Genomic DNA, 26053 nt, shown 5'->3' on the forward strand with positions numbered 1-26053 from the left:
AAAGGATAGCCTTTGTCCCCGATAAGCCATTCTCTTGGGGGAGGCTGTGCCTGGAACATGTCAGCCACAGTAGTCTGGCGCAGGATAAATGCATCGTGGCTGCTGCCTGGAAAGCGGGCATTGACAGCTAGGATGCGCTGCCTGTTGTCACACACCAGCTGTACATTGAGGGAATGGTAGCCCTTCCGGTTGCGGTAATCCTCGGCATTGTCGATAGGTGCCCGCAAAGCCACATGCGTGCAGTCAATGGCGCCCTGCACCATGGGGAAGTCCGCGATCCTCGCAAATCCGACTGCACGCTGCTCCTGCCTCTCCAGGGTCATGGGGAAGGAGATGAATTGGTGTCTCCTTGTGAAAAGGGCATCGGTGACCTGCCGGATGCAGCGATGCACGGCGAACTGGGATATGTTAGCTATGTCCCCAGCAGCGGCTTGGAAGGAGCCGCTTGCATAAAAGTTCAGAGCCACCGTGACCTTCACTTCCACCGACGGAGACGTCCTGCACATCAGCTGTGGACGCAGATCTCTGTGAAGCAGCTGGCAGATCTCTGCAACCACCTCCCTTCTGAAGCGCAGCCTCTTAACACACTGCGCGGCAGTCATGGTGAGATAGGACACCTGCTGGCGGTATCCCCTGAGTGGGTAAGGCCTACGTTGCCGACGCCTGATGCCCCCTCTGCGTCTAGGCATGGCTGCCCCTCTCACACAGCGTCTGCGAGCCCTTCGCACATAATGCTGGAACTGAGGGTTGGCACCCCATGCAGCCCCCATAATATACTGGCAAACAATGAAATCACAATGAGGCAAATTGCCAAGCTCTGGCCAGAAGCCAAAAATACCTCTCCTATGTTGGGCCAAATCAGTAAGGTCTCTTCCTTGGTCTCTGTCCAGAAATCCGTTGCACAAAAGTCATTGCAGCAAAATGGCTGGCCTTTATAGTTCAGTGTAAGTGCCCTTTAACTAGCGCTCCCCGAGGCCCGCAGGGCCTCTGCTGCGTTCCACTTCACAGTTCTTAGCACCGCCACGCCCACATTGGGCGGGCGCGACTGAAGTTCCGGTTTGGGGCGCACAAAGGGCGTTGCACGACGAAATGACGTCATAAGCTGCGCGCGCAGCTGAGCGTGCGCAAACACTTTGCGCCGGCGCTAAATGTCTACTGAAGTTGGGCGTAGGCGCAGATCGCGCTGCGCCCGGCTGCTAAGTGCCTAGTGCTCAAAGTCTACTCCTCTTAAGGCGCTAACGGCTGGCGCACGCAACTGAATTTCTAGGCCAAGGAGTCCTAGTTTATTTAGCATATATTATGTTCATAAGACCTCTCGCTTAAAGATGCTTCAGTTGAACCACATTCTGGATTGGCTTGTTTGCCTGAGGAATAGATATCTAGAGTCCCTTGGTCCCACACAACATTCTCTGGTATTGCGTACAAATTGGCCCAAACTTTAGGTTTTACCTCCAGTCATTCTTTGTTTGACTAATATCCAGGCAATAACATGGCTCCCATTGACATAACTCCAGGAATTTCCAAAGTAGTCATTACCTGTAGCAGTATCAATTTGAGCTGTAGTCCTGAACATAGTACTCCTCCTAAAAAAGTGCATGTGTTAGGCACCCTGCTTCCTGTAAAGACTCCATCCCTTTCTTCCGATTTTACTGTCTCTCTAATTATGTGGGTTGCACATTTCTGATGCAGCTAACCAGCCACTTAACTAACAAAAATTGCTAACTTTCTTGAATCTAGTGAATGAAAGAGGAAAACTGGAGCAGTAATTATAATTCTGCAAGTCTGAGTAAATACCTTTAACCCCTACTCTCTGTTTTCTGTTTTGTAGCCAGCTTACTATCTATTGTTTTACTTGTCCCCTGACTCCATATGCCCTGACCTTATCAATGGCCTTTTGAAAATCTAAGTATATTACAGCTACTACATTACTCTTATCTACTCTTTTTGTTGCTTCTTCAAATAATTAAATAAGGCTGGTCTAGCATGACCTTCCCTTTAAAAATCCATGGTGACTACGCTTTATTGTATTTTTGGTTTTTAGATGTTTTTTCTATTACATTGTTGAGTAAAGATTCCATTATTTTTCCTACCTCTGACATTAAGACACCTGGGCCTAGAAATTCAGTATAGCCACTCTTGGGGCGGTAAAGTCGGGCGGCCGCTGAAGTTTGCGCCCAGCGCAAAGTCGAGGCCACTTCGCCAATATTCAGTAGCATCGCCCTAAGAGGTTGCTGCAGCGCTAAAACTGGCGATGCACGACTATCTTTAGGCGCTAAGCCGGCGGTGCTGAGCTATACCGCCAAGGCCGGGCGCAGCGCAGGTGCGGTGATTTCTTCATTGACGGCAGACACGCTGGCGCCGGCCATCTCTTAAAGGGGGAAGGGTCGATTTGTTTGGCTGCCACGCCCTGGACACTGCAGCCATCCACCTAGGCCTGAGCACTGCTGCTGCAACTCTTTACCACCCAGGACGATGCAGAAGGCCCGGGAGAGAGCACTGCGCTTTAGCGAAGGTGACCTGAGGCTGCTGGTTAGCGCAGTGGAGCGAAGACGCCATGTTTTGTTCCCTGACAGTGGCAAGAAGCCGGTGCCCAGCGTCTACCGCAAAGCCTGGAGGGAGGTCTCCAACAGGGTGACATCCAACAGTGTGGTTGCCAGGAATCCTGTACAATGCAGGAAAAAGTTCAACGACTTCACTCGGATTGTCAGGGTGAGTACCCTTTCTAGTGTCCTCCTCATCCTTGCATGTGCACCTCACATTATGGACAAAGGGACCTGAAAGCCCTAATGGCCAGCCCTCATCCAGCAGCTATGGGACTGGCATGAACATCAATTGCACATTCTGCACTTTACACACTGTCCAAGCTATTCGACCATGGGAGGCAGTGCAGACAAGATCAGGGCTACACAATGGCCAAGCTATTCGACCATGGGAGGCAGTGCAGACAAGATCAGGGCTACACAATGGCCAAGCTATTCGACCATGGGAGGCAGTGCAGACAAGATCAGGGCTACACACCGTACTTAGAGGCCGTCCTTTCTCTTGCAGGCCAAGTTGGCTAACAACAGGCGTAGCCAGATTGCGACCGGTGGAGGCTGGCCTCAGCACCAGGAGCTCACCGACCTCGACCAGCGTGTGGAGCGCATTATGGGAGTCCGTGTGATTGGCCCCGTTGCCACTGGAGATGCCGACCCTGTTCTGGGCACCAATAGTAAGGACATCACCTTTTGGACCTCTCTCGTTCCACTTGCGCATCAGATCAACATCCTTTGCCACTGTCCGACCAATGCGGTGAATGGCACCACTCATGCCTCCCTCGCTGATGCCCTGTCCTCACTCTAAAGCTACTCTTGTGCCTTCCTGCTTTCAGATGGTGAATCGCCAGGTGAGGAGGCGGGCCCTCAAGCTGCCAGTGACAGCCCCTCGGAAGAGGAGGAGGAGGAGGAGGAAGAGGTAGCCGGCCCATCAGTGGCACCCTCAGCCGCGGCAGCCCATGGCGATGTAGGGGACACGTCTTCCCTGGAGGGGAGCCTGGGGGAAGGGTCGCAGGAGAGTGAAGTTCCTGGGCCCAGCGGCCTGCAGCAACGCGGGAGGGGTGGGGAAGCTCGGCGGCCTTCTCCCCAGAGGGTGAGTGCGGCCTCCAGTCCTGCGACGGTCAGCGCAGAGGAGGTGCGCCTCCTAGAGGAAATGGCCGTCGACTCGGAGCGCAGGCACACGGAGCTCATGGGGGTAGTGGCACGGATGCCTGACTCCATACAGTCACTGGCTCAGAGTGTGGAGGAATTCGGGGCAGCACAGGCCAGGAGTCTGCAGGAATTCGGGGCAGCACAGTCAGCGAGTACCCAAGTGCTCACCCGTGCCGTCCAGTCACTGGCTGGGAGTGTGGAGGAATTCGGGGCAGCACAGTCGGCGAGTACCCAAGTGCTCACTCGTGCCGTCCAGTCACTGCCTGGGAGTGTGGAGGAATTCGGGGCAGCACAGTCGGCGAGTACCCAAGTGCTCAGTCGTGCCGTCCAGTCACTGGCTGGTCTTATGCGGTCACAGACCAGGGCAACACAGGCACTAACTGGTGCCACACTGGCTGCATCAGCCAGGCATCGCCAGGGCACCCGCCACCCTGCAGCAGCCCAGCGGGCTGTCCTTCAGCAGTTTGCTGCGCATGCTGCAGTGCTGGCCCGGGCGACTGCCACTGTATCAGGCGACCAGCGAGCGCCTGCCATCAGCCAGCTTGCCCCCATTCCTGCAGCCGACACTGCCACTCCACCAGTGCAGCTGCCACCAGCTGCTGGACACACTGATGCCGCCCAGCCACAGCTGCAGCAGTCACCAGCCGGCCCCTCGAGGGCCAGAGCTCGTGCAGGCCGACCCCCAAGGGCATCTGCCGTCTCGCCATGTGCCCCTCAGGAGCCTTCCCTCAGCCTTGCTGCAGCCACTGGGCTCCAATTGAGGAGGAGCAGCAGGGCGGGCAGGGGCCGCACAAGTATGCGCAAGGCATCGCCCTCGCGGGACAAAAAGTAGGAGGTGTGGGCAAATGTGTTGTTTTTTGAAGGCCGAGGATGTTGTGTTTGTTTTTATGAAGCCCGAGGATGTTGTGTTTGTTTTTATGAAGGCCGAGGATGACGGTCATTTTTGTTTCACTGTTTTGTTAATCCTCTCCAGGTTGTGGGAGCGAGTTATGTGTCTGACTGTTTTTGTTTTTTTTTTTCTGTTTTTGTTTGTCATGTGGGAAGGGCACAGAGTTTGTGGAATAAACAATTTTCTTGAATCAGATTGTCCATGTTTGAACTTTGAAGTTTTTGTTGCCTTGACCGGCTGAGGGCTTGCGGAGCGGCTGCATTCATGTTCTTTCATTGGCACAAGCCATTCCCTGAGAGGGGGCCTAGAACCTACGTTCAATAAGCCGCCGACGGGCGGCCCTTGGACCTTGTGCCTCCCTCCTGTGCTGGTCCTCCTCCTCCTGCTCCTCCTGCTCCTCCTCCTGAGGTGGTGCTCCAATCTGTGGTGGCAATGCCTGAGTCCTGCGGATAGCCAGGTTGTGCAGCATGCAGCAAACGACCACGAAATGGGAGACTCGCTCCGGAGCATACTGCAGGGCTCCGCCGGAACGATCCAGGCAGCGGAACCGTTGCTTCAGGACGCCGATTGTTTGTTCGATGATGTTCCTGGTCGCTTGATGGCTCTCGTTGTATGCCTCTTCAGCAGGGGTCCTGGGCGCGCAGAGCGGGGTCATGAGCCAGGTACACAAAGGATAGCCTTTGTCCCCGATAAGCCATCCTCGTGGGTGAGGCTGTGCCTGGAACATGTCAGCCACAGTAGTCTGTCGCAGGATGAAGGCATCATGGCTGCTGCCTGGAAAGCGGGCATTGACAGCTAGGATGAGCTGCCTGTGGTCACACACCAGCTGCACATTCAGCGAATGGTAGCCCTTCCGGTTGCGGTATTCCTCGGCATTCTCCACAGGTGCCCACAAAGCCACATGCGTGCAGTCAATGGCGCCCTGCACCATGGGGAAGCGCGCTATTCTTCCAAATCCCATTGCACGCTGTTGCTGCTTGTCCAGGGTCATGGGGAAGGAGATGAACTGACGTCTCCTTCTGAAAAGGGCATTGGTCACCTGGCGGATGCAGCAATGCACGGCAAACTGGGAGATGTTAGCAATGTCCCCAGCAGCGGATTGGAAGGAGCCGGTGGCATAGAAGTTGAGAGCCACCGTCACCTTCACTGCCACCGACAGAGACATCCTGCACCTCAGCTGTGGCTGCAGATCTCTCCGAAGCAGCTGGCAGATCTCTGTGACCACCTCCCTTCGGAATCGCAGCCTCCTAACACACTGGTCATCAGACATGTTGAGATAGGAGAACTGCTGGCGGTAGACCCTGGGTGGGTAAGGCCTCCCTTGGCGACGCCTGTTGCCCCCTCTCCGTCTAGCCAGGGCTCGCACTCTCTCACGGCGTCTGTGAGCCCTTTGGATGTAATTGTGAAAGCCAGCATTGACACCCATTGCAGCCCCCATAATATGCTGGCAAACAATGAGATATGAATGAAGGCAAAGACAATTGCAAAGCTGTGGCCTGAAGCCAGAAGTACCTGTCCTAGTGTTGGGCCAAAGCAGTAAGCTCTCTACCTTGGTCTCTCTCCAAAGATCCGTTTCACAAGAATGAGTGCTGCAAAATGGCAGCCTTTTATAGTGCAGGTGAAGTGCCCTTTAATTTGCGCTCCCCGCGGCCCGCATCGGCTGAGCACCGTTCCACTCAACAGTCGCTAGGGACGCCAGGCGCACAATGGGCCGGCGCGACTGAAGTTCCGGTTGGGGGCGCACAAAGGGCATTGCACGAGGAAATGACGTCATGATCTGCGCGTGCAGCTGAGCGCGCGCAAAGACTTTGCGCCGGCGCTAAATGTCTACTGAAGTTGGGGCGAGGCACAGATCGCGCTGCGCCCGGGCGCTAAGCGCCTAGCGCTCGACATCTACTCCTCCTAAGGCGCTAACGGCTGGCGCAACCAACTGAATTTCTAGCCCCTGGTCTATAGTTCCCTGGACTTGTCATATCTCTCTGTTTACATATAAGAATAACATTGATTGTGAGCCAGTCCTCTGGCACTATTCCCTTTTCTAATGAATTTTTGAAAATGTATAATAGTGCCTTTGCTATCTCTTCCCTAGCTTCTTTTATTATGCGCAGTTTATTAATTATCTCTCTCCTTTCTATCTTAAATGTCTTGATAAGTTCTGAACAGTTTGTCTGGCCTGGAACCGCTTTAACGATCAAGAGCATACTGTGCCATAAAATGTGACCTAGCAATAGAACTGTGGCTTGCTAATTAAGCAAATTTGGACCAAGTCCCTGGCTCTTCATTTCATTGCTAAGCAAATGTGTACTTATCCAAATTGAGTTTCATTGATCCATCAGCTCAACCCCTAGCAGAACAAGGTGGAGAACAACTTCAGCATGGGAAAGATTGAGCCCCACCAAAAACCCTCCACTCAGTGAATCATTTCTATTTTCAAGAAATGGGGCAAAATGGAGATGGACTGTGACGTAAGAAAACTGCTAGGCACTTGGTCTAAGCGTTAAATAAAGCTTTAATCAACTGTTTTACAACATGGAGGTCTAGTTGTGTCCTTCACTAGTTCCTGTTAAGAATGTCCTGCGCAAGCTGGGCCCGTGCCCGAGTAGTTATACTCTCCCTGGACAGCGCCACCCGCAGGCCGCTCAGTTGATTCATGTCAGACTGTATGGCTATTTATAAAACAAGAGACAACTAGAGTTCTTCAGATTTCAGGAACACAAGGCACTTTCCCTGGACAGCCTATTGAACCCTTGCAGGGGAAGTTCCTGCACTTCTTGCTTCTTGATGTCATAGATCATTCATAAGATTCAGGAGTAGACAACTGTGTTATTTAGTGATCTTGTATTTATCCAGGATGGACCTACTTCTCAGATCGGTCTTGGTGCATACATCAGGATTCCATCAGGGAAGGTCTGTTGGATTCAGGTCAACGGTCTGATCTGGCACATTGATTCCCAGAGCTTCCATTTGACATCATAGTTTTTTGAAGGAGCTGGTTTAGAGGAGCCAGGGTTCCACTAATGTTACATTTTATTGAGTTTTATTCCTATCCTATAATTGAATAACAATTTAACACTAAATATATTTTTTTATTCCTACATAGAACGAATCTATAAGAGTGCAATATGCGTTTGCTATTTTCAGGGCTCTTTGTCACATGATGTGTCTTGATTATGGAGCTCTCCAATTGCCTGAAGGTAAAAGTCCGTATTTTTAAATCCTTATATATTAATGATCAAGAATAAAAACAGGTGAACCTTTTACAGTAATTTAAAAAAATCTTTTGGCTATGATAAACATGCACACATAACCTATCCAAAGAACAATTCTAACAAATAATGTCTAAAGGAGACTAAAAAAAGTGGGCTAGAAATTCATTATGGCCCAGGAATGGGCGGTAAAATTAGAAAAGTTGGAGAATTAGCACCAGACGCTAATGCTTTAGACTGCATGCAAAATTCATGCTCACTGCTCAAAGAAATAATTGGAGCGCTAATTCAAGTCTTTAAGCCCAAGCTCATTGGCATTACACTCAAAGGGTGGACCAATATCAGGTGCAGTCTAATCGCAAGTCATGATTGCCACAAATCATCCTTCTCGACCTGTCTGCAATCTTTGAGACGGTTGACCACACCATCCTCCAGCGCCTCTCCACCGTCGTCCAACTGAGTGGGACTGCACTCGCCTGGTTCCATTATTATCTATCTAATCGTAGTCAGAGAATCACCTGCAATGGCTTTTCTTCCCGCTCCCACACCGTTATCTCTGGTGTACCCCAAGGAACTATCCTTGGGCCCCTCCTATATCTCACCTACATGCACCTCCAAAACCCACGACCTCTACCACCTAGAAGGTCGAGGGCAGCAGGCACATGAAAACAGCACCACCTGCAAGTTCACCTCCAAGTCACACACCATTATGACTTGTAAATATATCACCGATCCTTCATTGTCACTGGGTCAAAATCCTGGAACTTCCTCCCTAACAGCACTATGGGAGTACCTTCAACACACGGACTGCAGTGGTTCAAGAAGGCAGCTCACCACCACCTTCTCAAGGTTCAATTAGGGATGGGCAATAAATGCTGGCCTTGCCGGCGACGCCCATATTCCATGAATGAATTAAAAAAAAAAAATTATCAGCCAGCCACATGACATACAACACTCAATCATGTTGTTTTGATGTCAACAGCCACTGAAATATAATTACGTGCATAATGATAATGTCAAGCACTCTAAAATCCATTTTCCACAATTTTTCCCACAAAAGCAAGGAAGTTATGCTAAGCCTTTATAGATCATTGGCTTAGACCTTAGCTGGAGCATTGTGTCCAGTTTTGGGCACCACACTTTAGGAAGGATGTCTAGGCCTTGAAGAGGGTGCAGAGAAGATTTACTAGAATGGTAACAGATATGAGGGACTTCTGTTACATAGAGAGACTGGAGAAGCTGGGATTGTTCTCCTTCGAAATGTTAAGAGATTTAATAGAAGGTTTCAAAATTATGACGGGTTTTAATAGGGTAGATGGTGAAAAAGCATTTCCACTAGCAGGAGGATCTGTAACCATAGGCCACAGATTAAAAACAATTGGCAAAAAAGCCAGGGGGAAGATGTGTGTGTCAATTATCTAACAATCAAATACTGACTATTCTCCTTTGTGAGTTTGAGGTGTTTCCAGAATGACATGGCAGGTGATGAAGGTTCAGAATCAAATCAACCCAATGATAGACTTGGTAATCTGATACCTGAACTAGACATTTCCACAATACTCCGCACCGTTGCTAATTGACTAGCCAGCCTGGCTTACTAATGGAACCTAGAGAGGTAGATTTGTGGGCTGGAATTCTTCTCACTTGGCTTCAGATAATTCTGTAAGCCAATGCCCTAATGGACACAAGAATCCTAGCTGGACAAGCAGTGAGAAGCATTTCATTGCTGTGTTGTGGTAAGGAATGTGATTTTAGCTGGTTAAACTCTAGCAGTACTTCTGCACACATTTAAAGAACCCGTGGGGGAAAAATTTGGTTGTTTGCGCCACCCATTAGCGCCTAAAGAGGCCGACAAGTGGGGCGCTAACCAACTAGCGCCCGGGCGCAGCGAACCCTGCGCCTCTCCCTATATTGAGTGGACATTTAGCGCCCGCTCACCGGCGCACACAGATCATGGTGTCATTTCAGTGTGCAACGCCTTTGGGGCGCCCTGGACCGGAAATTCAGTGGCGCCCACCTCCGTTCCGCCTGGCGCTAATAAGGACAGCTTACCTGGAACGTTTCCCAGTCGCTGTCGGGCTGGGGGGGGGCGTTCTTTAAAGGGGACTGTTGTGGCATAAAAGCAGCAGCCATTTTTGGACCACAACTTCTTAGAGAGATACAGAGAGTTGCTCAGCTGCACACAGAGAGCCCTTTCTACACTGAGCCAGCGCTGGCAGAAGAACTTCAGCCTTCTGACCATCACCTTGCTGCTGGTGAGCACCTCAAACGGGATAACTTTCTGTGCGCACTTAATATGGGGGCTGCATTGGATGGGAACGTCCTGCTGCTGAATCATCTTGACAGGGCACAGAGATGCAGGGATAGAGGGGCAGGCATGGCCAGACGGAGGAGGGCCAACAGACGTCGCCACACGAGACCTTACGCTGCCAGAGTTTTCCGACAGCAATTTTCATATATGAACATGTCGGAGGAGCAGTGTTTCCGAAGGTTGCGCTTTAGTAGGGAGGTGGTGACTGAGCTGTGCCACCTGCTTCAGCCAGATCTGCAGCCTCAGCTAAGGTGCAGGACATCTCTGTCGGTGGCTGTGAAGATCACTGTTGCCCTTAACTTCTATGCAAGCGGCTCCTTTCAGGCCGCAACTGGGGACATAGCCAACAACTCGCAGTTCGCGGTGCATTGCTGCATCCGTCAAGTGACTGATACCCTCTTTAGAAGGAGGCGGCAGTACACCTCCTTCCCAATGACCCCGGACAAGCAGCGGGAGCACGCAGAGGGCTTCGCAAGAATAGCGGACCTCCCCATGGTGCAGGGCGCCATTGACTGCACGCATGTGGCTTTGCGGGCGCCTGTAGAGAATGCGGAGGAGTTCCGCAACCGCAAGGGGTTCCATTCCTTGAATGTACAGCTGGTCTGTGACCACCGACAGCTGATCCTCGCTGTGAATGCCCAGTTTCCAGGCAGCAGCCACGACGCCTTCATCCTGCGTCAGACTTCTGTGGCAGACGTTTTCGAGGCCCTGGCTCACCCAGGAGGCTGGCTTCTCGGGGACAAGGGCTATCCTCTGTGCCCGTGGCTGATGACCCCTCTCCATTCGCCCAGCATCCCTGCTGAAGAACGCTACAATGCGAGCCATCAAGCGACCAGGAACATTATTGAGCACACAATCGGCGTGCTTAAGCAACAGTTCCGCTGTCTGGACAATTCCGGAGGAGCCCTTCAGTACTCACCTGAGCGAGTCTCCCACTTCGTGGTTGTGTGTTGCATGCTGCATAACCTCGCAATCCTGAGGACGCAGCCAATGCCACCAGACATTGAAGCACCAGCAGAGGAGGAGGAGGAGGAGGAGGACCAAGACGGGAGGGAGGCACAAACTGGAAGGGCCGTCCGTCAGAGGCTTATCAGAAGTCACTTCTAGGCCCCTCTCAGGGAATGCTTGCTGCCATTCCAAGAACAGGAATGGAACCGTTCTGATACCCCAAAGCCTGTGAAGGGCAAAATGTATGTAAAGAGCAGACATGGCCATTGTAAATAAAGAAAGTTGTTTATTTTACAAAATGTGCTTCCTTCCCGCATGACAAAGCAATGGCAACAAAAAGCAAAACAAACAGACTGCCACATAAGTGCCTTGCACACCTGGGAGACTGTCCAAAACATAACTAACATTCAGACCAGCATCCTCGGCCTTGAATTCTACAAATAACAGGTATCAGCAGCACCTTTTACTTTTTTCCCCTCGATGGTGATCTGCTTTGTTTGCGAGATTGGCCCCTTCCCTCCCTGCAGCTCCTCCGTAATGGGACCCCAGTGGCTGCAGCAAGGCTGGGGGAGGCCTGCTGACTATCCGAAAGCGCAGATGCCCCTGAGGGACGGCCTGGACGAGCTCTGGGCCTGGAGGGCCAGGCTGCTGACTGCTCCAACTCTGCATGGGTGGAAGCAGTCTGTCCTACAGGTGGTGGCAGCTGCAGTGGAGACGTGCCAGTGGTGGCATCAGGAATGCTGTGATCCTGAGAGCAGACAGCAGCTCCCTGGTTGGCCGACACACTGGCACTCTGACGGGGCAGCATCGCAGCATGCGCAGCAATCGGCTGGTCCACAGATTGCTGGCCTGCTGTGGTGCTGCAAGGGCCCCGGGTAATCCTGCCCGATCCAGTGAGGGTGGCAGCAGTCAGTGCTCGCGTGGCCTCAATCTGCGTCTGCATGAGACCAGCGAGTGACTGCGTGGCAGCACTCAGCTCTTGCGTGGCATGTGCCAGTGCTTCGGTGAAGCCCTGGACAATCCTTTCCAGTGCTGTCCCGAAGTCCTGCGCACTCCTTGCCAGTGCTGTCCCGAAGTCCTGCGCACTCCTTGCCTGTGCTGCGCCAAAGTCTTGGACACTCCTTGCAAGTGTCTCGATGGATTTAGGCATCCTTGCCACTGCAGCCATGAGCTCAGTGTGCCTCAGCCCAGCCTGGGTGCTCATTTCTGCGAGGGCACGCACCTCTTCTGCGCTCTGTGCAGCAGCACTCGCGGCCCGACTCGCCCTCCGGGGAGATGGCCCCCGAGCTTCCCTACCCCCCTCGCGTTGCTGCAGGCTGCTGGTTCCTGGAGCTGGATCCTCCTCAGAGCATTCCCCCCCCACTCCCCTCCAGGGAAGTAGTATCCCCAGTCTGCAGATGGGCTGGCTCGCCTGATGATGGTACGGATGGTCCGGCTTCCTCCTGCTCGCTGCCTCCGGAGTCAGTGGCAGTGGCAGCTTGAGGGCCCGGCTCCCGAGCTGGTGATGCAGCATCTGAAAGCAGGGAGGTTGAAGAGTGGCTTTAGCGAAAGGACAGGGTGGCAGCAAGGGATGCATGAGTGCTGCAATGCTCTGACTTGGGTCCAGAGTGAAAAAGCATGCTGGTGGGGGGAACAAGTGGAAGGAGAGAGTTCAAAAAGGTGATGACCTTACCATCGCTGTGCACAATGGGGTCGGCAGCTCTAGAGGCGACGGGACCCCTCATTCGGCTTGCAACGATCTGGTGGACTCGCTCCTCCAGGTCTGTAAGGGTCTGCAGGTGAGGCGGACCTCCTCCAGTACGAAGCTGCTGCCTGCGGTTCCTCGCCAGCTTGGCCTGCCAGAGAAAGGACGGGGTGTGATGAAACATGCTGCCCTGAGCTGACATCACATGCCTCCCATGGTAGAATAGCCCTTACATTATGCACTGAGCTGAATGTGCGTGTGTGTTTCCAGAAAGGGCCATGAGTGCTGGATGACAGCTGGCCATTGGGGCTTTGCGCACCCTCTGGCCATAAAGTGAGGTGCAAATGGAGGGATGAAGATAAATCTGAAAAAGGCACTCACCCTAACGACCCGAGTGAGGTCATTGAACTTCTTCCTGCATTGCACAGGAATCCTGGGCACCATGCTGCTGGAGGTCACTCTTTGGGAAACCTCCCTCCAAGCTCTGCGGTATTCGGTCTGATTAGGCCTCCTGCCATTCTCCGGGTACAGCACAGATCGCCGGCGCTCCACCGCGCCAACCAGAACATCCAATGCCCCCTCGCTGAAGCGCTGTGCTCTCTCCCTGACCCTCTCCATGTCCTTGAAGTTTTGGCCGCCGCAGGTAGGTCACCGTCGATTTTGAGGCCTACAAGGCGCAGAGTGTGGCTGCAGATGAGAATCGATCCGCCCCTTTAACAGCGTGTCTAGGTCAAATCGATTATTGACAGCACCTGCACTGCGCCCGCCCGCGGAGAAATTGCGTTGTGCCGCCGGGTTAGCGCCTTAAGACTACCGTGCAGCGCCTGATTTAGCACCGCGATCACCTTCAGGGGCGCTGCAACCCAATATCGCTCGAGGTGGTGAGAACCTGCGCCTGGCGCTAAACTTTGCGCACCGCCAATACTAACACCCCAAACGGGGCGATACCGAATTTTTCCCCCCTAAGCTTTTGCTTCACTAACCAGCACCTGAGCTGTCCGGCCTTGGTTAGTGGCGTATGCTCCTAAAACGAGAAAGCATGTTCTGCACATCAGACAAACTGTACCGGTGTAGAATTGTTAGTAGAATTGTTTGGTGCTGAGTGTCCATGCGATTCACATTCTTGACCGATCAAAGAACTTTGGGTTCAATGTGCAATAGTGTATGTACCAATGTGTGTTATTAATTGGCCTGGCATGATTAGTGTGTAATTACATTTGAGTTTTCTTTAAATTTTCTGTATTTAGGAGTTACTGAAATCTGGATTCTGAACATCAGCATGCTAACTGGGTCTATCATGTATGCTTTACTGTTAGCTCAGGTCACAGCAATGGTTGCCACTTCTGATTCAAGCAGACGTGTTTACAGAGAAAAGGTACTATTTTTGATTCAAAATCATATTAAAGCATTTTTACATAAATTTAAATTCAAGTTAAGGATACTTAATAGATAGCTGGTACTCTTCTATATATATTATTATGTATGTATATCTATTATATATATATATAATGTGTGTGTATATATATATATTATGTGTATATATATATATAGATATATGCAGTTGTTCTTTTCTTATAAAATTACAAAATACTGAAGCTGACTTTTTTTCAATTCCAAATTAATACACAATGAATGGAAAGACCCTAGGCAAGACGGAGGGTCAGAGGGATCTGGGTGTGCAAGTACACAGATCCCTGAAGGCGGCGGAACAGGTGGATAAGGTGGTAAAAAAGGCATATGGGATACTTGCCTTCATTAGCCGAGGCATTGAATATAAGAGCAAGGAGGTTATGATGGAGCTGTATAGAACACTGGTTAGGCCACAGCTGGAATACTGTGTGCAGTTCTGGTCGCCACACTACAGGAAGGATGTGATCGTGTTAGAGAGGGTGCAGAGGAGGTTCACCAGGATGTTACCAGGGCTGGAGCGCTTCAGCTATGAAGAGAGACTGGGCAGATTGGGTTTGTTTTCCTTGGAGCAGAGGAGGCTGAGGGGGGACATGATTGAGGTGTACAAAATTATGAGGGGCATAGATAGGATGGATGCTGAGGAGCTTTTTCCCTTAGTAGAGGGGTCAATAACTAGGGGGCATAGATTCAAGGTAAAGGGCCGGAGGTTTAGAGGGGATTTGAGAAAGAACTTTTTCACCCAGAGGGTGGTTGGAGTCTGGAACTCACTGCCTGAAAGGGTAGTGGAGGCAGAAACCCTCACAACATTTAAGAAGCATTTGGATGTGCACTTGAAATGCCATAGCATACAAGGCTACGGGCCAAATGCTGGAATATGGGATTAGATTAGACAGGGCTTGATGGCCGGCGCGGACACGATGGGCCGAAGGGCCTCTAGCCGTGCTGTATTACTCTATGACTCTATGACTCTAATTAAGTCCTCCCCAAAATTGCTGGAGCTTCTTGGATTTGAATAAGTGTCAGCTAAATATTAAAGGAGATGCCAGTCATGAACAAAGCTGCATAAATCACACAGTTGTTCATGGTTGAATTATATGGCTTGGGTCCTCACTCAAGCTGTCTCCTCACAGACCTAACTGATTAGTAGTCCTTGCAACATTGTATTGAATTGTGCTGGATGCATTGTGGCTAAATTGTAGGAACTCACAGCCAAGCTAAAACCTCATCCTTGAGGCTTACAGTTTCTATGGAAGGACTTCCACAGTTTTGTGGACCATTAGAGGGTGACAGCATCTAATACCTAGGTTGTTAATGGACTACATTTGAGCTATCCCCATGTTTCATTAAGAGGATTTGCAAATTCAGAGGTGTGTGTGCTCCATTGAGTTGAATTGAGAGCATGAGAGCAATGTTGTTGCAGGAGGAGGATTTTCTGGTAAACTTGAATCCCAACTGGAGTCTTTGTGGGACCTGATGTTTCTCAGCAGCGAGTTCCTAATCACCCTGGGGCAATCTCTTTACCAAAAAATACTTCTTAACTCTGCAAAGACATTATTGCATTCTCTTGTTATGTTGGAAAGCAACTGAAGAACAAGTTCTCGGCCTTTTGGCTGTGGCTATAGTGGTAATTAATCGAGCAAGACTCAACTGATATGTGACATATAAAAAATATGAATGAAGACAGGTCACCTTCATTTTTGAAATGTTAGCCTCTTTCACATACCACTCACTGAAATACAAGCCTTACTGTTCCTTTGTTGAAAGTTGCATATTAATACTACTGTTATTCGAAATTGCTTTCATCCTGATGGTTGTTTCAATTCTCTTGGGGAAGAATGACTGCAACCAAGAGTGGTGTGCCATTGTTCAACATGACCAATGGTCACATGACTGATGGCATGACCTAACTTTCAAAACAGTTTAAAGGGATGTTGATTGTGCATTGGTCCCTATTGTTAACCTTGATTTAATTCTTGTGACGGGGAAGAATCTTTCCATTCAAAGATTAAAGACTACCCTACTTGATAGGTAATTATTTTTTATCCCATTTGGAATCTAATTTGCATTTCAACTGGTTTTGGATTTCTCAGGATTAACCAAAGAACAATTTCACACGTTCAACATTGTCGTGCTCTCGATTCCTTTCTGTAACATTTTGTTCTTACTGTGTATATGTGGTCATTACTGAGCTAATGTCTACTTTGTTTATTATTTAATACTGGAAGTCATTGATGATTTTTTTTTAAATTGCTAATTCAGAAATATAAATAGTTTGTAATCTTTTATATTTAGAAAGTGAGAGAATAGAAATGCTCATGTAGTTCTTGTTACTGTTTCAGCCTGGCATTCTGAGTTAAGCATCATCGTGAAAGTTTAAAGCTTGGTGGCTTTTTCATTTCTGTACCACTAATGTTGGGGTGCACCCCATTGAACAAATTTTTATTATTCAATAGTATCTAATTTGCATAATTTATTCATATGTGGGTGCTTAGCCTGTTAAACACCAAAAGTATCCTAAACAACGGCTTAGAAATTTGTGGCCGCCACCAGAGTTGCCGGAGTCACCGGCAACTCGGTTTAACGGCCGCTGAAAATGGATGCAGCGATACCTGAGAAAAATTTGCACTGGGGGCTAAAGATTTTTAGCCCAGCGTTAACTTACTGTGTAACGCCTCCTGGTGGTGTTAGTGCAGGCCTGGAAGTCGAAGTTCCCATCCTGAAATGGCGTTCCAACTTCTCACAGCCTCTGGGAGCGAGGCTCTAGAGTTTGCAAGGCATTGTGGGCAATTAAAAGGGCTATGAATTAAAGGGGCAATTAGTTCAGAACTAATAAAAATTAAAAGTGAAAAAATGCAACCCTTACTGCCTTTTCAAAAAAAATTAGCATTAAAAAGGAGTCCCAAATGGGAGTTTTTAGCACTTAAAGCTGAATTCCCTACTGAGCCTCAAAAAATGGGGAAAATGCTTCAGCACTAACACAAATGGCTCAGCAAGGCAGGGAAGGGGTGCGCACCCAGGGTCTTGCATGCAGCACTCCAGCTTTTTGCAGGGGTCAACACTGCAAGAGAGGTCCTCTACCCACAGGGGCCAGAGACCCTCCAGAAAGAATGATGTGGGACCACAACACCGAGGCCGTCACTGCCAGCAGTGTCGCCCCTACCACCGTGTTATTAAAACTATTGATATACAGTAATTATGAATAGTTTTCAAACCATTATTGTACTGTCAGAAATCTTATTGGCATCTTGAATTCAGAATAAGAATGCTTACAAATCTTTCTACTGATGAAGACATTTGTTTCAGAATTTGGTTTCAGCAGAGCTGGACAATTAAATTGGGCCAGTCAAAAGGTATCTTGGGCTTTCAATGCATCTCATTTTAGGAAAAAGTAATTGAGAGCACCAGCTCATCTACATAAAGAAGACTGCAGGGCCCTTTTTGGAAGATAATGAAGAAAAATGAGAACAGAAATGAAAAGTAAATTTACAAAATCTGTTCCAGTAGTTAGTGTTTTTATTGATGTTTATAGAAGTAGTATATGCAGAATTCTCACTCCGTAGTATTACAAAGTATTTAAAGCATGGAAACAGGCCATTTGGCCCAATAGGTCCATGCCAGTGTTTATGCTCCACACGATCCCCCTCCCACATTTCTTCATCTAACCCTATTAACATATCCATCTATTCCTTTCTCCCTCATGTGTTTATCTAGTTTCTACTTAAATGCATCTATGCTAGTCGCCTCAACTAATCCTTGTGGTAGCAACTTCCACATTTGAACCACTCTCTGGGTAAAGAAGTTCCGACTGAATTCCCTATTGGATTTTTTAGTGACTATCTTGTATTTACGGCCCCTAGTTCTGGTCTCGCCTGCAAGTGGAAACATCTTCTCTAAGTCTACCCTATCAAACCCTTTCATAATCTTAAAGACCTCTATCAGGTCACCCCCTCAGCCTTCTCTTTTCTAGAGAAAAGAGCCCCAGCCTGTTCAATCTTTCCTGATAGGTATAACCTCTCAGTTCTGGAATAATTCTAGTAAATTTTTTTGCACCTTCTCCAGTGCCTTTATACCCTTTTTCTAATATGGAGACGGGGCTAGAAATTCGTTATTGCAAAGGAATGGACGGTGTTTAGAATAAAAATGGTTATGTAGCGCCATTTGAAAATCGTCTAGACCGTACTCAAAATTCGTCCTCACTCATTAAAATGATTGCAGCCATGATTCTCGTCTAAAAACCCAAGCTCATTGGGGTTACACTGAAAAGAAGTACCAATATCGGGTGTAGTCTAATCGCAAGTAATGAGTGCCATCAGCTATTTTTCTCTACTTAAAGGGGAGGTTCATTGATGCTGCAGCACCTCATTCTCAGCATTATTGGGTGTGAAGCTGCCTCAACAACCATAAGGAGAAGGAGCACTTATTTACAAATCCTGATGGCAGATCACCACCCCAGGGAGAGAGCCCGGAGGTTTTCCGAGGAAGCTTTGGAGGCATTGGTTTTAACGGTGGACGGTCCTGCACCCCCCAACTGGCAGGAGGCTCTCGCCACAAGACTGCCAGTCTATGTGGAGGGAGGTGGCACACCACGTCACGGGCAGCACTGTGAGCCCCATGACCCACATACAGTGAAGGAGGAAATTTAATGAGCTCTCATGGATGGTCAGGGTGAGTGATGGCTTCAACAAATGCTACATACCACCATCTGTACCACAAGCTTCACACACTTCTTAATGCACCACACCCCCAACAATCTCTACCTAACAACATTCACACCCATATCTCACACCTTGCGCACAATGATAACTATTTAACTATGGCAGGCACAAGGATCATTAGTTATTCAAATTTGTGTGATATGTTTATAGATACATTTATTAAGTGTGTTTGGAATATTTTGTGGTCTCTGTCATTTCACCTTTGTGCCCAGGAGGACACTGTGATATGGCTTGAGACAAGGATTGTGTGATGAGGATGTGGTGAGCTCCGGGGATCTGGGGTTTCATTCATGTAAATCAGAGTCTGATGAGCCGGACATGGACAACCCGTCCAGTAGGCCGATTGTCTTGCTGCCTCCGCCCTCCCTCTTGTTTCTCCTCATCCTCATCCTCCTCCTCGTCCTCTACTTCCTCTTCCTCCTCGCCCTCATCCGCATCCTCCTCTGCCTCGTCCGCTTCCTCCTCATCCTCTACCTCCTCATTCTCTTCCTCCTCATTCTCCTCATCATCCTCCTCTGCCTTGTCCTCTTCCTCCTCGACCTCCTCCTCGTCCTCCTCATCATCCTCTGCCTCTTCCTCCTCGACCTCTTCCTCCTCTGCCTCGTCCTCTTCCTCCTCGCCCTCTTTCTCCTCCTCATCCTCTTCTTCCTCATCCTCCTCTGCTTCGTCGTCTTCCTGAGGTAATCCCGCAATCACGCAGCCCCCATGACTGTGAGGAACTGCTTTGAGCAGAAGCCTTGAACAAATAATGGCCCAGGAATTCCGTTCCAAACGCGTGAGTACGGTCGGGGTACTCACGCGTCTGGCCGGAGGAAATGCCGGTTTTCAGCATGCACAGCGCATGCAGAGAAAACCGGCATTTCCTGTCCTCTCGCGTCTGGCCGGAGGAAATGCCGGTTTTCAGCATGCACAGCGCATGCGGAGAAAACCGGCATTTCCTGTCCTCTGAACAAAGGGGTTCAGAGGCACAGCGCGTGCGACTGCACAGGCAGCGCGTGCGCGGTGAACTTCGTCGATTTCATTCATGGATTCAGTGAGGTTAAGTCCTTACAACTTACACATGAAAAAAGCATGTGTAAAGTTGCTCCAGAGGCTGCGGAGGAAGATATATTTTATCGTGGAGCTTCTGAAAGGCAATATTTTTGTTTGGGAAAGGGAGGAAAGTTATTTTAAGAAATGAAGAGGTAAGTTTTAAAGTTTAATTTTTTTTTTTTAAACAGGTTTTCAGTACTGTAGGTAGAAGGAGCAATTGTGGCTGTGTGAATTAAATTTGCTGTGTTTATTAAATGTGAAAATGACTGTTCTAAAATGAGTAATGTAACATTTCCAACATTTTTAAGAAAGAAACTTTTCATCAGTAATATATTCTTTTAAGTAATTATGTATGTATGTCCGTATATATTCCTTTACGTATATGTATATATTCCTTTACTTATGTGTATGAATGTATGTATTTAATTATGATTTTCCAATAAGTTACTTTCTCTGAAAGTCATAATTAAATACATACATTCATACACATAAGTAAAGGAATATATACATACATATACGCAAAGGAATATATACAGACATACATACATAATTACTTAAAAGAATATATTACTGATGAAAAGTTTCTTTCTTAAAAATGTTGGAGTCATTTTCACATTGAATAAACACAGCAAATTCAATTCACATAGCCACAATTGCTCCTACTACCTACAGTACTGAAAACCCGTTTTAAAAAACAAAAATAAACTTTAAAACTTACCTCAGCATTTCTTAAAATAACTTTCCTCCCTTTCCCAAACAAAAATATTGCCTTTCAGAAGCTCCACGATAAAATATATCTTCCTCCGCAGCCTCTGGAGCAACTGTACTCATGCTTTTTTCATGTGTAAGTTGTAAGGACTTAACCTCACTGAAAGCATGAATGAAACCGGCGAATTTTACTGCGCACGCGCTGTCTGTGCAGTCGCACGCGTTCTGCCTCTGAACCCCTTCGTTCAGAGGACAGGAAATGCCGGTTTTCCCCGCATGCGCTGTGCATGCTGAAAACCGGCATTTCCTCCGGCCAGACGTGTGAGTACTCCGACCGTACTCACGCGTTTGGAACGGAATTACCGGGCCAACATTTTACATGTCAATAAAATGAAAAATTTAACAATTGCACGATTTGCCCCCTCGCATCTGCGACTGAGGGTCCAAGGAGGTGCATTGCGCAAGAGGTCATCGTCGTACATATCCTCACACTGTTCCCTTCGGGAACTGTATGAAGTGGTGGAAGGATTTCTGGCCACGTTAACGCTCCTTCCGTGACCATAACCATCTTCATACCAGCCATTAGGGTGGTTAGTCCTATGGCATGAGGGTTTTACGGGCTCCCACAACCCATCTGAGGGGGGGGGGTCCACCCACACCCGCGGACGCAAGTATCCCGCTGGATGTCCACCCAGAATTTATAGTTGGAGCTCCGACTTGCCGGGACTGTCTGGAGCGGGGTTCGAAACCCTACTCCTTCTGGCCCAGCGGCGGGGATGCTTACTGTTACGCAAAAGGCCCACTCCGCGCAAAAGGTGACACCCATATGTTTCCTGCGCCTTTTCCCTCCCCGTGACTGGAGCCCTATGCTGCCACTTGAAAGACCAAGCTATCATCTGTCCTTTTTGTGGCGCCTTTGACTTCTCATTACCAATGATGAGCAGGCGCTGCGCCTCCACCTCGTTGAGGAGATTGCTGAGGTCATCATCAGTTCAATTGTGAGTTCTTTTAATGCCGTGAATTGTGCTCATTCCAGCCATTTCACGTTGCTAATCGGAGTGGGCCTTTGGCGTAGCAGTAGGATCCCCGCCGCTGGGCCAGACGGGGTAGGGTTTCGAACCCCGCTCCAGACAGTCCCGGCAAGTGGAGTCGGAGCTCCGGCTCTAAATTCTGGGTTGACATCCAGTGGGATATTTGCGTCCGTGGGTGTGGGTGGCCCCCGCTCCTCGTATAGCTTGTGGGAGCCCGTAAAACCCTCCCGCCATAGGACTAACCACCCTAATGGCTGGTTCAAGATGGTTACGGTCACGGAATGAGCGTTAATCACGGCCATAAATCCTTCCACCACTTCATACAGTTCCCCAAAGGGCTTTTAAAAGTCTTTAAATTGCTTTAATTCTGTTTAAAACTACTTCAGATTCTTCAAAATAATGTAAACGTTTTTAAAAGTTTATAAAAGTTACCAAAAGCTTCATAAAAATACCAAAAACCTATTTGAAATGCTGCTCTGCATGTAAAAATGCTTTTCAGCTTGTGAGAAACATTGGGGGCGTGTCCTATTAAACTGAGACCTCAAGGGGCGTGTCTCACTTGCACTGCGCGCTACAGGCTTCGCGCTGGCTGCACTCCTGGGCGGCATGACGTCAGACGCTGCCCGGGATTCTTCTCTTTCAAACAGGAATTCCAGGCATCCCTGGAGGTGAACGGCAGGCGCGTCGGGTAAGTGCAGATCGGGGGCTTGCACGCGCAGCAAGCCCCCGACCCGAATTTCTGCCCCAATGAGTGACTTCTGCACTTGAATCAACACTCCCTGCCACCAAAAAAACTTGAAATAACTAAAGAAAGCTGTTTCAGTTGCAGGAAGTAGCAAACAGGCACTGAAACTGCAGAACCATGTTATTTGCAGCTGAAATAACAACAGAAAACGCTGGAAAAACTCAGCAGGCCAGGCAACATCCGTGGAGAGAGAAACAGAGTCAACGTTTCGGGTCGAAACCCTGCTACATAACTGAGAAAAAAAGGCAGGAAATGAAAAGATTAAAAGGCAGTTTGGGGGCTGGGAAATGGGGGAGGGGATGAAAGAAGAGACATTGGAGGAAAAATTCAGTTGGTAGCGCTACCCGTTAGTGCCTTAAGAGGGCGCTAAGTGGGGCGCAAACCAACTAGTGCCCGGGCGCGGCGATATCTGCGCCTCTCGCGAAATTGACCGGACATTTTGCGGCGGTGCTAAACACTACTGCCACGATCTCCTGCGCCGGCAGATCGTGACGTCAGTCGAGTGCGCAACGCCCCGGTAGCACCCCGGACTGGAAATTAAGCGGCGCCCCCTGCCTTAACGCCTGCCGCTAGCAACGACAGGTTGAGGGGAGCGTTTTGCAGTCGGGAAGGGACTGGGGGAGCGCTATTTAAAGGCGACTGCTTCCTGCCTTTTTTTGTTGGTGACATTTTTGCACCATGCATTCTGAGAGAGAGAGAGAGAGGCTTCTGGAGAGATTCTACACTGTGTGAAGAAGTTTTGCATACTGAGCAGCACTTTGCAGGTTCATTTTGATTTGCCCTTCCTTGTATCTATTTAGAAGAGACTGTGGGGGCTGCACTCAGCTCTTTCCCTGGGTCTCTCCATTGTTCTTTCCAGCAGATTTGATGTACAGGTCTCTCCAGGCCGAGACTCAAGGCTGCAATGAACAGGATGTAGATGGCGACCAAGATAAACCCTCCCCTTTAAGATAAAAACAGAAAATGCTGGAGAAACGCAGCAGGTCAAGCAGCATCTGTGAAGAGAGAAACAGAGTTAACGTTTCAGGTCGATGACCATTCATCAGAACTCCCCTTTAAGAATTGGCCAGTGCCAGTGTGTCTGTGTTCCATTGCTGACTGACATCACATGAGCTTCGCCAGCGCTGTGAGTTAGTGCCTCGCTCCTTGGCCTTTGCGCCTTAAGACAGATGTGAAGCACCTGATTTAGCGCTCCAATCACCTCCAGGGGCGATAAAAGCCAAGTTTGCAGTCAGAGGCGATAATTAGCACCAGGCACTAATCTTTGCGCCCGGCCGGTAATTGCACCCCAAATGGGGCGATACTGAATTTCTCCCCCATTAAGAGATATTCAAGGTGAGACGAGATAGTAATAGGACAGGTAAAGAAACAAACAGTGGCTCACAAACCAAAAGTGTGGATAAAAAATATAATAGGGGCCGAGGTTATGATCTGAAATTGTTGAACTCGATATTGAGTCCGGAAGGCTGTTAAGTGCCTAATCGGAAGATGAGGTGCTGTTCCTCGAGTTTACGCTGAGCTTCCGTGGAGCAATGCAAGAGGCCGCAGACGGTGAGGTCTAAATGGGAATGGAACGGTGAATTGAAATGACAGGCGACCGGAAGCTCGGAGTCACCCTTACGGACTGAACAGAGGTGTTCCGCAAAACGGTCACCCAATCTGCGTTTTTTTGCAGCTGATTGGGGATGGTACCTTTAAATATCGCTGCTCCAGCCTGCTTCCTGCTGGTAGACGCCATCTCTCCCTGTCATTGTTCTGCACTGCTGTTAAGGTAAGTGACTATAATGAAGTTGGGAGATTGGACGTCCAGTGAGCGTTGCACACTCACTGACATCACGATCTCCATGATGGCGAGGTCCCTGGTGATCGCGTTCAGCGGCAGCGCTACCAGCAACACCGATATGGTGTGCGGCACTGGAACTGGGATCAGCTTTCGTTATGGCGCTAACATGTGGCACAAACCACATGAATTTCTCCCCCCACCCCCAGAACTGTTCACAGTGCTCTAAGTGTGGTCTAACCAAGGTTCTATAAAAGTACTAAGTAATTAATAACATTAATTTATATATCTGATATTTTAGAAATAAGACAGAATGACAATTGACACAGTATTCACTGCTTTCGATGTCCCAGATATCTACTATTCTATGGCAGAAAAAATCTTCTAATATCCAATCTCACTTGTGACTAGCCAATTTGTTCCTGCAGCTTCCAATTCTGGAGTCACTGTTTAGATAACCTGCTTATACTTGTATCATCTATACTTTATACCCTACATTTTCTCAATCTTCTTTCCAATGAAATTAAGTTCAATATATATGACACTTTTGTCATTGCTTAAGGTTTAATGGCCTAGAAATTGGATAGGGCCCGAAAACAGGCGGTGTCATGGTCCAGCGCTATTTGCCTGCGCACGTTCAAAATGGTGCAGAGAGCACGCACAATTCGCTCCCTTTCCCAAAGCTACTCGTGCGTGAGGGGGACTGCTAGTAGAGCCTCCATGACTGTGAGCAAGTGGTGTGTGCAGAAGCCATTAAATGAGAATCAAGGCATTCTCCACTTGCAGCCTCGCTACCCCCTCCGTAAGGCAATCTCCGACCATTTCCTTATATCACTCTCTACCCATATTCCCCTTCCCCCTCCTAAACCCACTTTTTGTATCCGCCTCGGAAAAAACTCTCCTTCAAGTCCCTTACCACTGCACTTTCTAATTCCCATCTACCTAGCCTTTGGCCTACAATTCTTCATGACATCGCTGCAGCTAGTGACTCACTAAACCTCTCCACCACTTTTGATGTCCTTGTCCCCACTAAAATCATTACACTCTCTCATTCTAGCTGTGCCCCCGGTATACCCCTCATCTCCGCTCCCTTTAGTCCAAAGGACACAGACTTGAATGTCTTTGGCGGACAACTGGTCTAATCATTCATCACCAGATTTGGCTAGATCATATAAAGCACTACCAGGTCCTGCTCTCCATCACTAAAACTGCCCACTATTCTAAGATCATCCAGGATAGCAAAAATAACACCAGGCGTCTCTTCACCACTAACCGTCTTCTCAAACCACCCTCCCCTGCCTCCTCCTCCCTCACCTTCAACAATAAATGTGAGGGGCTCATGGACTTCTTTGTTAAAAAGATTGACAACATTCGTTCAACTGCTGCTTTCAATTCTCTCCCTTCCCCTAGCCCACTGGACATCATCCAGCAACACAACGGGGAAAAAAATGGCGGCCGCTGCACTTTCATCCGCTGCTGGCGTGTCCTCCCTAATTACTCTAGCAAAACCCCTTATAATTTTGAACACCTCTATAGATTGTTCCCTTAACCTTCTCTCATCTAAGGAGAAGAATCCCAGCTTCTCTAGTCCCTCCACATAACTGAAGTCCCTTATCCCTGGTACAATTCTAGTAAATCTCTGCACTCTCTCCAAAGCCTTGACATCAAGATGTTGGACACAAAGAGGGGAATTTTAATGTGGGTGAGCATGTGGGTTTGACTGCGGGTGGTGGGGGGGTGTTAAATCCTGGAAAAATGCGAGCGCATCAAGAAGTTGGCTCCAACCCGCCGATTTCCGCATTTCCCTCCAGTGTGTTAGGCTGTGTGCGTGCAACCCTCTCGGGAGAGGCAGGTTGTCAATTTCAATACGTTAATTGCTGAATTAGAGCGATATTGACATCAGATTTG

At 48.9% G+C, this 26053-nt stretch overlaps 1 protein-coding gene across 1 annotated transcript in view; it reads left to right on the forward strand.

Annotated features, from left to right (window-relative positions):
* Positions 1-26053, forward strand: part of LOC147121271 (potassium/sodium hyperpolarization-activated cyclic nucleotide-gated channel 2-like) — a 91854-nt gene that overhangs the window by 30851 nt on the left and 34950 nt on the right. The window contains exons 4-5 of the mRNA XM_085981499.1: positions 7676-7769; positions 13972-14099. Of these exons, the coding sequence (XP_085837625.1) occupies positions 7676-7769; positions 13972-14099 (222 nt within the window). The remainder of the gene's footprint in view (positions 1-7675; positions 7770-13971; positions 14100-26053) is intronic.

Source organism: Somniosus microcephalus, chromosome 3 (assembly GCF_052327205.1).
Source record: "Somniosus microcephalus isolate GS21.2 chromosome 3, FLI_Smic_1.0, whole genome shotgun sequence".
NCBI lineage: Eukaryota > Metazoa > Chordata > Chondrichthyes > Squaliformes > Somniosidae > Somniosus > Somniosus microcephalus.